Source organism: Limulus polyphemus, unplaced genomic scaffold, assembly GCF_000517525.1.
Source record: "Limulus polyphemus unplaced genomic scaffold, Limulus_polyphemus-2.1.2 Scaffold1255, whole genome shotgun sequence".
NCBI lineage: Eukaryota > Metazoa > Arthropoda > Merostomata > Xiphosura > Limulidae > Limulus > Limulus polyphemus.
The window spans coordinates 23,484-35,445 of record NW_013666865.1 but is presented as its reverse complement, the minus strand read 5'-3'; the positions used below and the strand labels follow the sequence as shown (position 1 = coordinate 35,445).

The 11,962-nt window shown below is 32.2% G+C and overlaps 1 protein-coding gene across 1 annotated transcript in view; it reads right to left on the bottom strand.

Annotated features, from left to right (window-relative positions):
• LOC106462799 (neuropilin and tolloid-like protein 2) overlaps positions 1-11,962 on the bottom strand; it is a 108,594-nt gene that overhangs the window by 82,466 nt on the left and 14,166 nt on the right. The window contains exon 3 of the mRNA XM_022390150.1: positions 3,846-3,921. Coding sequence (XP_022245858.1) covers positions 3,846-3,921 — 76 coding nt within the window. The remainder of the gene's footprint in view (positions 1-3,845; positions 3,922-11,962) is intronic.

The following is an 11,962-nucleotide window of genomic DNA, read 5'->3' as shown; positions in this document are numbered from 1 at the left end:
GGAAAGGTGTTTTTCTTCTCCACGACAATGCACGTCCACATGTGGCACGTTTAACGCAACACAAGATTGTGGAGTTTGGTTGGGAAATTCTCCCCCACCCACCATATTTACCAGATATGGCACCACCAGATTACCATCTTTTTCGTTCGCTGCAACACCATTTTAATGGGAAAACGTATGCAAATGTAGAAGGTGTTAAAGAGGACATCGACATGTTTTTTGCTTCAAACCCAAGTGATTTCTTTAATCAGGACATTAGCAACCTGATCGCAAAATGGAAATACATCATCGATAAGAATGGAGACTATTTCATTTGCTAAATGTTTTGTTTTGATGTATAAGTTGTTCGGGGTTATTCATCTAAAAAAAAAGCGACATTAATTTCTTGACGACCTGATACAATAGTTATTGCAGTTTTAGTTTAACTACATGATCTTCAGTGTAACTCAACATTATATTAATCTTGACTTGATTCCAGTGTATTTATTAAAGTCTTGTATAATAATTACACATATCTATTTAGGTTGTATGGTTTGTACTGAAGCCTTAGTATAATTACATTGCCAAAGTACCTGTTCTTACTATACTATTACTTTCATGGTTGTTTTGTTATATTTAATACGATTTTCTTAATGTTGCTGTATTTTTCTATAAAAAAATACATGGTTTCATTATAGTATTACTAAATTCTAGGTTGCCATTGTAATTCTGTGTAGATTTTGTAATACATGCACTAATATTGATTATATTTTATGGTTGCATTGTATTCTTATTATTGAATATTATTGTGGGAAATTAAAATAATATTTTACATGCATCTGAATTAGTTTATTATTTGTTAAAATTTCGTATTAAAATAATCTGTCTTGTAAATGATTTTTGAGAGAAGGCACTGTATGCATTCAGTGTCGTTTGATAACATTTGATGTAAACAGTAAACATTAGCGTTATTTGAGGAAATCGTATATACTCGTTTTATCAGTTTTAGATTTTGAAATCAGTTTTGATTAAGAGATATTTAGCACAGTAAGTGAAGCAATTGAGAATCCTATAGTTTCTTCAGTGAGTCAATCAAGAGTGTAGTATCAGAGAAACAACTTGATTATGTAGCCTAAACCTCTGTAGTTAGGTCTGGGTCTAGTATTAGAGAAATAACTTGATTATGTATCCTAACACATTGAGTAGTTAGACCTGAGTTTGATATTGTTTGGGTTTGGTTTGGTTTGTTTTGAATTTCGCAGTAAGCTACTCGAGGGCTATCTGCGCTAACTGTCCCTAATCTAGCATAGACAGATTAGAGGAAAAGCAGCTAGCTTGTCAACACCACCCACCGCTAATTCTTGGGATACTCTTTTATCAACGAATAGTGGGATTGACTTTGACTGTCCTTTTGTAACGCCCCCCACGGCTGAAAGGGTGAGCATTTTTAGTTATGGAAATTCGAACCCGCGAGTCTCAGATTTCGAGTCGAGCTCCATGCCAAGCTCGTATTATTTGGGAACTATTTTGTACAAGTGGCTAATGAACCAGTTATTCAAATCAATACACACAATATTTATATTTTATTTAATTTTATCAATATAACAATTTGGTGTCAGAAGTGAGATCTTCCAAGTTCGTCTTTTCAAATCAAGAAACAAGAGATTATTTGAGGTATTTCAACACGACTACACCAAAGAAGCAAGCATTAAGCATGCGGGCTAAAGCAATAAAAGCTGCAGGAGACCAAAAGGAATATCTGCCAGCATGATTGAATTAATTAATGCTGCAAATAAACCAACAGAGCTCAAGGGGTTTGCTGTGTCAATTTCTTAGGAAGGTAAAAGTGAAGAGAGCTGAAACCAATTCTCCTGAGATTGAGATGGTAATTTATTGTGACGCCACCTGGTTCTGGATTCAATAAAAGTGCAATTGTGTAGTGTAGAGACACCATCATGCGAAATTGCCAGATGAAGTATTATTTAGACGTATTATGATGCCACCCAACAAGCAATGTTTTCCTATGGTTTTGGCATATTTCTCAAATAACGTACAGAAGTTGAAGCATGGGCAAGGAACTGAACAGTTTAAACTGGTAGATATCATAGACTCCTCAGCAGAATAACAGAAATGACAGTCAGTCCAACCAGTAACATTAATTGGATACCTTCCAATATATCTGCAGAACTTGTAAGAATGATGCTGTATCTATTTTTTATCAAAGGAGCAGCAACAATTGAAACCTCTACTTAAAGCCAGAGTGGATATTTACTCCTAAGGATCAAATGACCTATATTACATTACAGAACATCATATTAATCCGGGTAACAAACAGTTTATTAGGCAATCACCAAGACGACTTCCCTTGGTTAAAAGAAAGGAAGGTGAAAATATTGTCCAGGGATGTGAAAGGTGTTAAAGAGGATATCGACATGTTTTTTGCTTCAAAGCCAAGTGATTTCTTTAATCAGGGTATTAACAACCTGATTGTAAGATGGAAAAGCATCATCGATAAGAGTTTCATTTACTAAATGTTCTGTTTTGATATATAAGTTGTTCGGGTTTTTTCATCTAAACAACATTACTTTCTTGACAACCTACTACAAGTTAGCTACTGTATGTGATGTTGCTACAAATCAGTAAATTAACTATATAGTACAGCCATATAACCCGCCTATTAGCCAACGAAATCTATATATTGAGTTAAAAAAAGAACTAAAAACATCCAAAACAATCTATATACGTAAAGCAGAAGTGCTATTTACGCTTCTTGTCCAGCTCAACCAGATCTGTGAGATTCATTGTTCGTTTTAATTTCTACTATGCCTCTACCTATTTTTACTATGATATTCTACTGATCTGCAACAAATATGGCATGCAACATTTAAAGCACTGTTGGGAAGTGACATAAGGAGATTTAAGTTTGGATCTGACCTATCTATGTATAACCCTTGGAGTCTACCATGTATTCTCCGTGCTTATCTGTAGATCTCTACGAAACTTTGAACGCACTCTTAGAGCATTCTGGGAAATGACATGAGAGGGAGAAGTGGATCTTGCCTTCTGTGTCACACACCGGGATACCTATGTCACCTCGTACATTGAAGATAAGTTGGAAACATACACGATCAAGACTATCAACCAACTAGAGAGTATACAAGTACAATTTAGCTATCAACTAACTAGAATGTATACAAGTACAACTTAGCTATCAACTAAGTACAGAGTATACAAGTACAATTTAGCTATCAACTAACTAGAATGTATAGAAGTACAACTTAGCTATCAACCAACTAGAAAGTATACAAGTACAACTTAGCTATCTACCAACTAGAGAGTATACAAGCACAATTCACATATCAACCAAATAGAGGGTATACATGCACAATTCGCATATCAACCAACGAGAGAGTATACAAGCACAACTCAACTATCAATCAGTTACCGTTTATATAAGTATGACTTACGTAAGAGTAAAGTTTGGATTTTACTATCGCTGTTTACCCATTGTTTGTATTAGAATTTTCTGGTACTAGTTATGTCTTACCCTCGGTGTATTTTAAACTTCACTAAATCCTGTACTTACAGACCGGAGGTAAGGCAGCTAGTTACACTCACCACCATCTCTTGAGTTACTCTTATCTGACCGAATTGTGAGTTTTGACCGTCACTCGTATAATGCAACCATAACACCAAAGTGTGGAGAGCGATACGCGAACAATGAATGCGTGTATTCACAACTTACCTATTAACATATAGCTACAGTTTAACTATAGATTGTTTAAAAACTTTAACCTCAACTCCTGTATCGATAAAATATATTACATGATACATATTTAGATATCATTTATTAACATATAACTCACCTGTCAGTTGAATTAGAATGAAAGAGTATGTAATAAAGAGGGCGCCACGTAACTGCATTGTTGTGTCTAGATGCATCTACAAAAACACAAAAAAATTCATCAATGAAAACATCGATTATATTAGAATAATTTTTAGTGTTGAAGAGGATGTAACTCTATAGTCTATGGCCTGCAACATGGTATTAGGTATGAAATTCTTAAGAAGACAATAACATATCTTTACTCATTTTTCTTAATACGTTATCAAGTAACTTTATTTAACACATCATTTATTAGTTCTATTTAATAAATCGTCCCCTGGTGATACAATGTCTACAGATTTACAGATTCGATTCCCCGCGGTGAACATAGCAAGTAGTTCAATCTCGCTTTGCTCTAAAACAAACAAATATACAAACTTTAAGAAATAACCTATTACATAATTTTAATGGAATATTTTCTAATTCTAAACCATTTAAAATATTTTTTCCAAGTCCAACCTTCTTTTTCTCTACTCAAGGGTGAAAATACTTCGCAGTAAATTGTAAGCCTGCAGATCATGGCTGACAGGTGTAAAGTCGACATGTAATCATTCGAAGAGAATTACTGAAACCAATCTGTAAGTAATTAATAAGTCGTCTCTGGACACTTCAATAATGTTTGTTTTGTTGCTTTTATCCTAGACCCCCCTCCCCTCAGCGGTAAGTCTGCAGGCTTACAAAGCTAAAATTCGGGTTTCGATATATGTGGTGGGCAGAGCACAGAGAACTTTATACTTTATAATAAAGCTAGAAAGAAACGACCTTTAAACTTCAAATAGCTATAAGATAAATTTTATTCCCGTTTATTCTAGAGTTCTGTGTATGATAAACATGTGCCAACTCAAAAATTAACACCGTGACAATTGATGCTCAAAAGTTGGAATTCAGAACACAACTTGCTCATGAATCTCTTCACTATGGTAATTGTATTTCCACAATTATATCACTGTGTCTATTAGTTATACTTTCTTCTTCATGAAAAGTCTGAATGTTTTAGCTACATTTTCAATACATCTTTTCTCCAAATTCACAACAGCTAATGAGCTTATGCTAGAATGTCAGACACGAACAACTCGTTAATTTATGACATTTAATTGAAATGTACCGGGATCTACTCACTATATATTAAGAAAATGATCATCACTTGTTATTGGGGGTATCCCTGTGTCAAAAGAAAGCCGCCTCAGTGAGAGGTCGTTATGTAAGTGGAGATCAAAGGATGTTGCCTGAGGGTTACATAAGTATTACGTGCGCTTTGACAAACGCAAGTTATCATACCGCCTGAGGGTGTGTTGCTAGGGCCATGAAGTGGCACCAGAGGGTGCGCCGGGAGTCCACGAGCGAAATGCTAGAAGGTGACAACATGACATCAACTTTATAATAACAAGTAAACTCTTAAACCTACTTATTAACTTGCTTAATATTGTGCTTACAGTTTACCTTTATGAATAATACATTAAATCTGTTATTTTAATCTAATTAATTTTATAGTTTTCGCTTACATAGGCGGAGAATGATTCTGTAGGTGGATAGTGTTACTGTAGGCATATGATGCTACTAAGGACAATGTTAGCATAATTCGTGGGATCATCTATTATTTAATAATATATTACCTTATTTCCTAGCATACTTTTTACAATTATCTGTCATTTTATGAATAAAACACTTCACTAATTCATTAGTTCTAAAGTGTTCGTTTCCATATTTAACTTGCAAGAGAGTTTTTACTGTTTCTAGAGCTGGATAATGCTAGTACCACATTTAACGAACTGGTTATAGTTGTCGCTTCTATATCTAATTATAATTTTGGAAATTTCTGAAGAGGGCGGATTTTTCGTGATAACATCTCTAAATATCATGCAGTGGTATAACATACAATCTTACTGTTTCACTATCTTAGCTTTATGTTTTAAATATGTTATTCCTCTAAACATATAACTATGATTTTCTATTGTTATTGACAAATATTTCATTTTATACTAGCTATTTTATAGTTTTCATTTATATAAGTTTTACAAAAGCTGACAGTGCTTCTCTGGGCGGACGATGTTATTATTACAAGGTATTACTAAAGATAGTGTGACTTTAAGCGGACGTTGTTATTATTACAGGGTCTTACTAAAGATAGTGTGACTTTAAGCGGACGTTGTTATTATTACAGGGTCTTACTAAAGATAATGTGACTTTAAGCGGACGTTGTTATTATTACAGGATTCTTACTAAAGATAGTGTGACTTTAAGCGGACGATGTTATTATTACAGGGTCTTACTAAAGATAGTGTGACTTTAAGCGGACGTTGTTATTATTACAGGGTCTTACTAAAAATAGTGTGCCTTTAAGCGGACGTTGTTATTATTACAGGTTTCACTAAAGATAGTGTGACTTTAAGCGGACGTTGTTATTATTACAGGGTCTTACTAAAAATAGTGTGACTTTAAGCGGACGTTGTTATTATTACAGGGTCTTACTAAAGATAGTGTGACTTTAAGCGGACGTTGTTATTATTACAGGGTTTTACTAAAGATAGTGTGACTTTAAGCGGACGTTGTTATTATTACAGGGTTTTACTAAAGATAGTGTGACTTTAAGCGGACGATGTTATTATTACAGGGTCTTACTAAAGACTGTTACATATGTCAGTTTTTATAACACAAATTATCCATTATTTGACAAAGTTATGTATGACAGTCAATAACTCATCTTACATAATTTTACAATCATCATCCTGAAAAGCTTCATAAGTTGATCGCTACAGTTTAACGGATCTATGTTAACTATTATTATTATTGTAGAAAACCTTTGTCGAGAGATTGCTTTTGCTGACTGAAACAAACAGTATATAGGAGTTATTTTCGTTTCTCTCTGAAGATCATTAACCCAACCGTTTTACTACAATTAAATATAATAAATGAATGACTTACTGATTAACCAATCATTTTGCTATTATAGAAACTATATAAAACAGCCACACTTTCTATAGAACATTCAACTGAAGTACAAAACATACTATACAAATAATATTCATAAAACTTTGTGGTTTTAGAGTACAGATATAAAAATAGTTTCTCTTGCAAAGACGTACTTTCTTATCTGACTGAACTCAGCTGAGGTGATCTAAATTCAAGTCTGCTAAAAGTCTAAACGTATATCACAAAACAGAATCTCTTAAAAGGTCAACAACTTTAAAAGGTCTGTAATTAGAAAGTTCTGTAATACCCTTCCCTCCCTCATGCATGTATATATAGCTTACAAACTACTGATTACATTAATTGTTTATAAGCGATTAAATTAGCACTATAAAACAATAATGAATTAAATATCGCAATACCGTTATCGGGTTCTTATTCATTTATATATATATATATATATATATATATATATTATTAGTTTGTAACCATATGCACGAGACATGAAACTTTCAAATTTATATATTTGTTGACAAGTCAGAAATTCTATTTCCATATTTTTTTGAACAAGTTTATGTAGACTACAACATATAAAGTTATTAGATAATCAATGACACGAATGAACTTAGTTAACCAACGTAAATAGTACTTTACAACAAAATTATTTTACGCTCACTACTGACTAAGGTTAAACATACAGCAATTGGTCAAAATTTCAAACAGGGTCAGTATACAAATACAGCTTAGAATATCTTTCAAAATGAAATATAGTTTGACTATGATCGATGTAGTTCTACTTTTAATATTTATGATATCTACGAAGACTTAAAAACTATAATAACTTTACAGATATGTGAAATGTATGAGATTTTCGATTACCACAAATTACGTACTCGAATGATAACAGAGTTGGTTGTTTCTGAGTAGTGTTGATAAGCTCAGTTACAAGTTCAGGCATATCAATCTACAAAAAACAGTCAAATTTTTATTTTAATTATTAACAAGCATTTTATTACATGTTATATTGTTCACTGATGTTTCAGACTCAGAAAATGTAGTTTTTTAAAACTAACAGATTTTTGAAACAATTTTATGGTAACATGAATCTTTTTTTTTTTCACCTAAAAAATCAGTCTTCCTATATATCAGACAAAATATATTGATTTAAAATATTGTCTGTTGATCTTCAAGTTGAGGTCGATTTTTAGATACTTAATGACCAGTTTCACACACATACAAACGGTGTGGACTATTTCAACATATTGCTGACACATCCCAGCTGACGGCATGTTGTATAAGACCGAGTGACGTATTCTCCTAAGACTAAAACAAATAATACTTTTGTTTCTACAAAACTAAAAGACAAACCAAGAATTCCGTTTTTATATCTTTCAAAACTTCATTTTATATACACTATAACATTTGAACTAATTAGTTTAACAAAGTCTGTCTGTTTGTAATTAAGCACAAGGCTACACGATGGGCTATCTCTGCCACCATGGGTATCGAAACCCAGTTTATAGCATTATAAGTCCGCAGACATACCGTTTTGCCAATGGGGGCATTTACCAAAGCATCAAATACATTTTTTCAAATGAAAATAGTTCATAACCAAAAAAAGAGTTGGCAATCGTAGTCATAAAAGGACCTTTAGCTATAAATCAAGTGATTATTCTTCAATTATTTCAAAATAGATATTTCCTCACGTGGATTTTGAAACTGTTCCGGTAACATGAATTATCTTTCAATTAAAAATTAAACAAATCGTCAGTTACAACTCAATGTTTTGTGATGTTCTTACATAAAACTCAGTTTTAATTATATCCTAATTTACTGTCTTTAGTATATGTAAGTAAAATCTCAGACATAAGTAACACATACACTGAAACTGAACAAAACTCCAAGATACACTAATATAATATTTACAAAAACTTGTAGCTTTAAGTGTAGCTTAGTCTTTGAAGAATATTAGCTTCTAACAACTAATACAAGTCTCCATATATATTTCATATATAAAACTTAGGTTTCATCATAGTCCAATGTACTGAAATTAATATATGTAAATAAAATCACATATTTAAAAAGCACACTAAAACATTTATTAAGAAAACTTCAAGATATACTCGTATACTATTTACAAAAATATCTTAGTTTATAAAATACTGGCCTACAATTCAATGTAATAATCATTGTGGCATACACTTGTTATAGCATGTTATTAGTCAAATAGAATAAATCACCATAAACAAAGCATAAGGGACATTCACCAAAGTGATTCCAGCTAATGCAATCAAAGAATGTTTTTCCATTTTAGGAACTTTGCAAATAATATTGTGTACTTGAAATTCATTACTAAATTGACTGTTCCCTTGTCTTCTCGACTCTCTGAACGAATTCTCATTTGAAAAAACATGATGCCAATTCCTTAAGTATAACACATACTGGAACATATAAGAATTAGATCCACAAATACATTATTTACAAAAACTACAAACATTTTATCTTACTAAATACTGGATGGTTTCATTTAAATTACATTTTATAAAACTTTTGTACACTATGTCCCTGTTACTCCGTGTTCATTTCAGTTGAGCATGTAAGACTTTAATATAGATTATAAACAAAATGTGCTGGTGTATAATTTTTGTATGTTGCTGAGTTCATTGTACTTTACAACAAAAATATTTATGCTTTCTACTCAGTAAGATTAAACTGTGTCTGACATACAGCAGTGAGTCAAAGGTTCAGATTGTGTCAGTCTACAATTATTCGGAAAATATAACTTATACTCACCTAATGTTGACAATTCACTAACAAAAAGTCATTTAATTCTACCCTGTTCAAATTAAGGATCATATGCTAGATAATTATATGTCTAGCTTAGACTTTATAAATAATATTTTCTTACAAGTATGTTTGGACATCAAATACAAGTCTCCATTTATACTTCATATATTAAATTCATGTTCATCATAGCCCAATATGTTGTAAGCAGAGATCATTAACATATGCAAGTAAAATAACAGACTTATCACGCATAATGAAACATTTGTTAACAAAACTTCAAGAATCAAATATACGAACATACTATTTACGAAAAACTACAAACATCTTAGTTTTTAAAATCCTAACCTATAGCCCAATGCAATGATACCTATGGTATATACTTATTCTATCATGTTATTAGTTAAATATAATAAATCACCATAAACATAACAGAATGGCCATTCCCCAAAGTGATAAAAGTTTGTTTATTTTAGAAACTATACAAAACATATCATGCACCTTGAAATCCATAATAACTAAATTGACTGTCCCCGTCATGCTGGACATTAGATCTTGACCCTCACATAACATCTTCCATATAGCTTAAAACGGACGTGTTTCACTATACCTAATATGCTATCTTAAATATATGTATGTTTCAGTATAACACATACTGAAACATTTAGTAACAAAAGCTCAAGATACACTAATATATATTACAAACACCTTAGTTTATGACATTTTAGATTAGCTCTCACACAAGTTTTGTACATTATATACTTAATCATGTTTACTTGCAATAAACATTTTCACTTTTTTATTTGGTTTTATGCCTTCCTTTGTTCAGAGCTCCTTATTGGTTAAATGGTAAGCTAAAAATCGGATTTTCATTCCTGCAATGGGCACAGTGTAAACAAACTTATTGTTCAGCTGTACACTTAAAATAAAAAAATAACAACAACCTTTTCTTGAGCTTTGCTGTGAAACAAGTGTTTAAATTAGTTATGTTTGCGAGTTTTCCATTTCAATCAACAGAAAAGACCAGGCTCATGAGTGTAGTATTGTGCTGGGCTCTCCTTGTGCCAGTAATCTCGTTTCTTTAACTCAACCCGTAGAAAGAACGCTAGGTTTCCACCGTTGAAACCAGGCAATATTTTCGTAAAAACTCAATGTCCGACTAGAATCCACTGAAGCCAAACAAATTGCAATATTCGAACTTTGTAAATGTTCCAGGTCAAATATCTGACGTTTTCCGATTGATAAGCGTTATGAAAATCACAGTTATATATTTCGAAGTTTATAGCACACTGATTATAGCAAACTATTAATAGACACTCTTTTTGGCGCGTCGTGTTGGTTGTATTTATAAGCGTGGGAAGGTTTTCTAGAAAATTCAGATCACATAACAATACTGAGCTATATTTAAACGTTTGGGTATATAGATATATTGTTGATTCTTACCCTCGAGAGTCTTCTACAACTTTGGAGAATAGGCGGGAGTTTCGCAATACATATCTAACACTATAAGCTATGTATGTTTTTAAATATAAACTTAATCTAAACAACGCCGATATTAAAATAAATACATAACAACAAATTCTTTACGCCCAGAAACACTACTAATAAACTTTTTTCATGTACATGAAGCCTTCAATTCATAATTTATTTGGATTTCACCACTAAATTATAAAACAAAAGCCTTGGCAACAATTTAACCTTTAAAGCACAAAGCTAGTAGATAATATTCAACAGTGTTAATTTTTATCGTCTAGACTTTATACACTGAATAAGGGAAATCTGAGCTGGTTGGCTCACTTTTTTTTTAATTTTGAAATAAAAGTTATTTTGACTAAAACCTTCCTCTATTATGTAGTAAAAACATATCACTTATTTTTTGCTAATTTATTCAGGATTGGATATAATAATCTGTGTGTCAGATTACCCTGGATATGAGGCAAATTGACACACGCTATATGGGAAGTTTACACGGATGAAATTAAATCAAGAACACTTTACTTATATCAGTATACTTATTGCACACTTAAATAAATTAAGTAAAAAACAATTTTACTGTTTTTCGCCATAATGCCTACACACACAGAGTTTGAAAACCAAAGTTCAGACAAATATATCACAAGAAAATAGTGGGGAGTGAGCGCAATGAGAAATGTGTAAGAATTTCTATTAATATTCGTTAATTTTCTTCAGAATTTAAACATGAATTAAATTTATCAAATATATTTAGATGTGTTTGGGCTATATAAATTTTTGTTTAAAGAGTATGATATATATATGCAAAATCCTCATTGTGAGAAACACCCAAAAGAGGCAGGAAGAAAATGGTATCCAGAAGTTGCCCTGGCCGAGCCAATCTCCTGACATGAACCCCATCGAACACCTCTGGGCCATACTCGACCGGCAAGT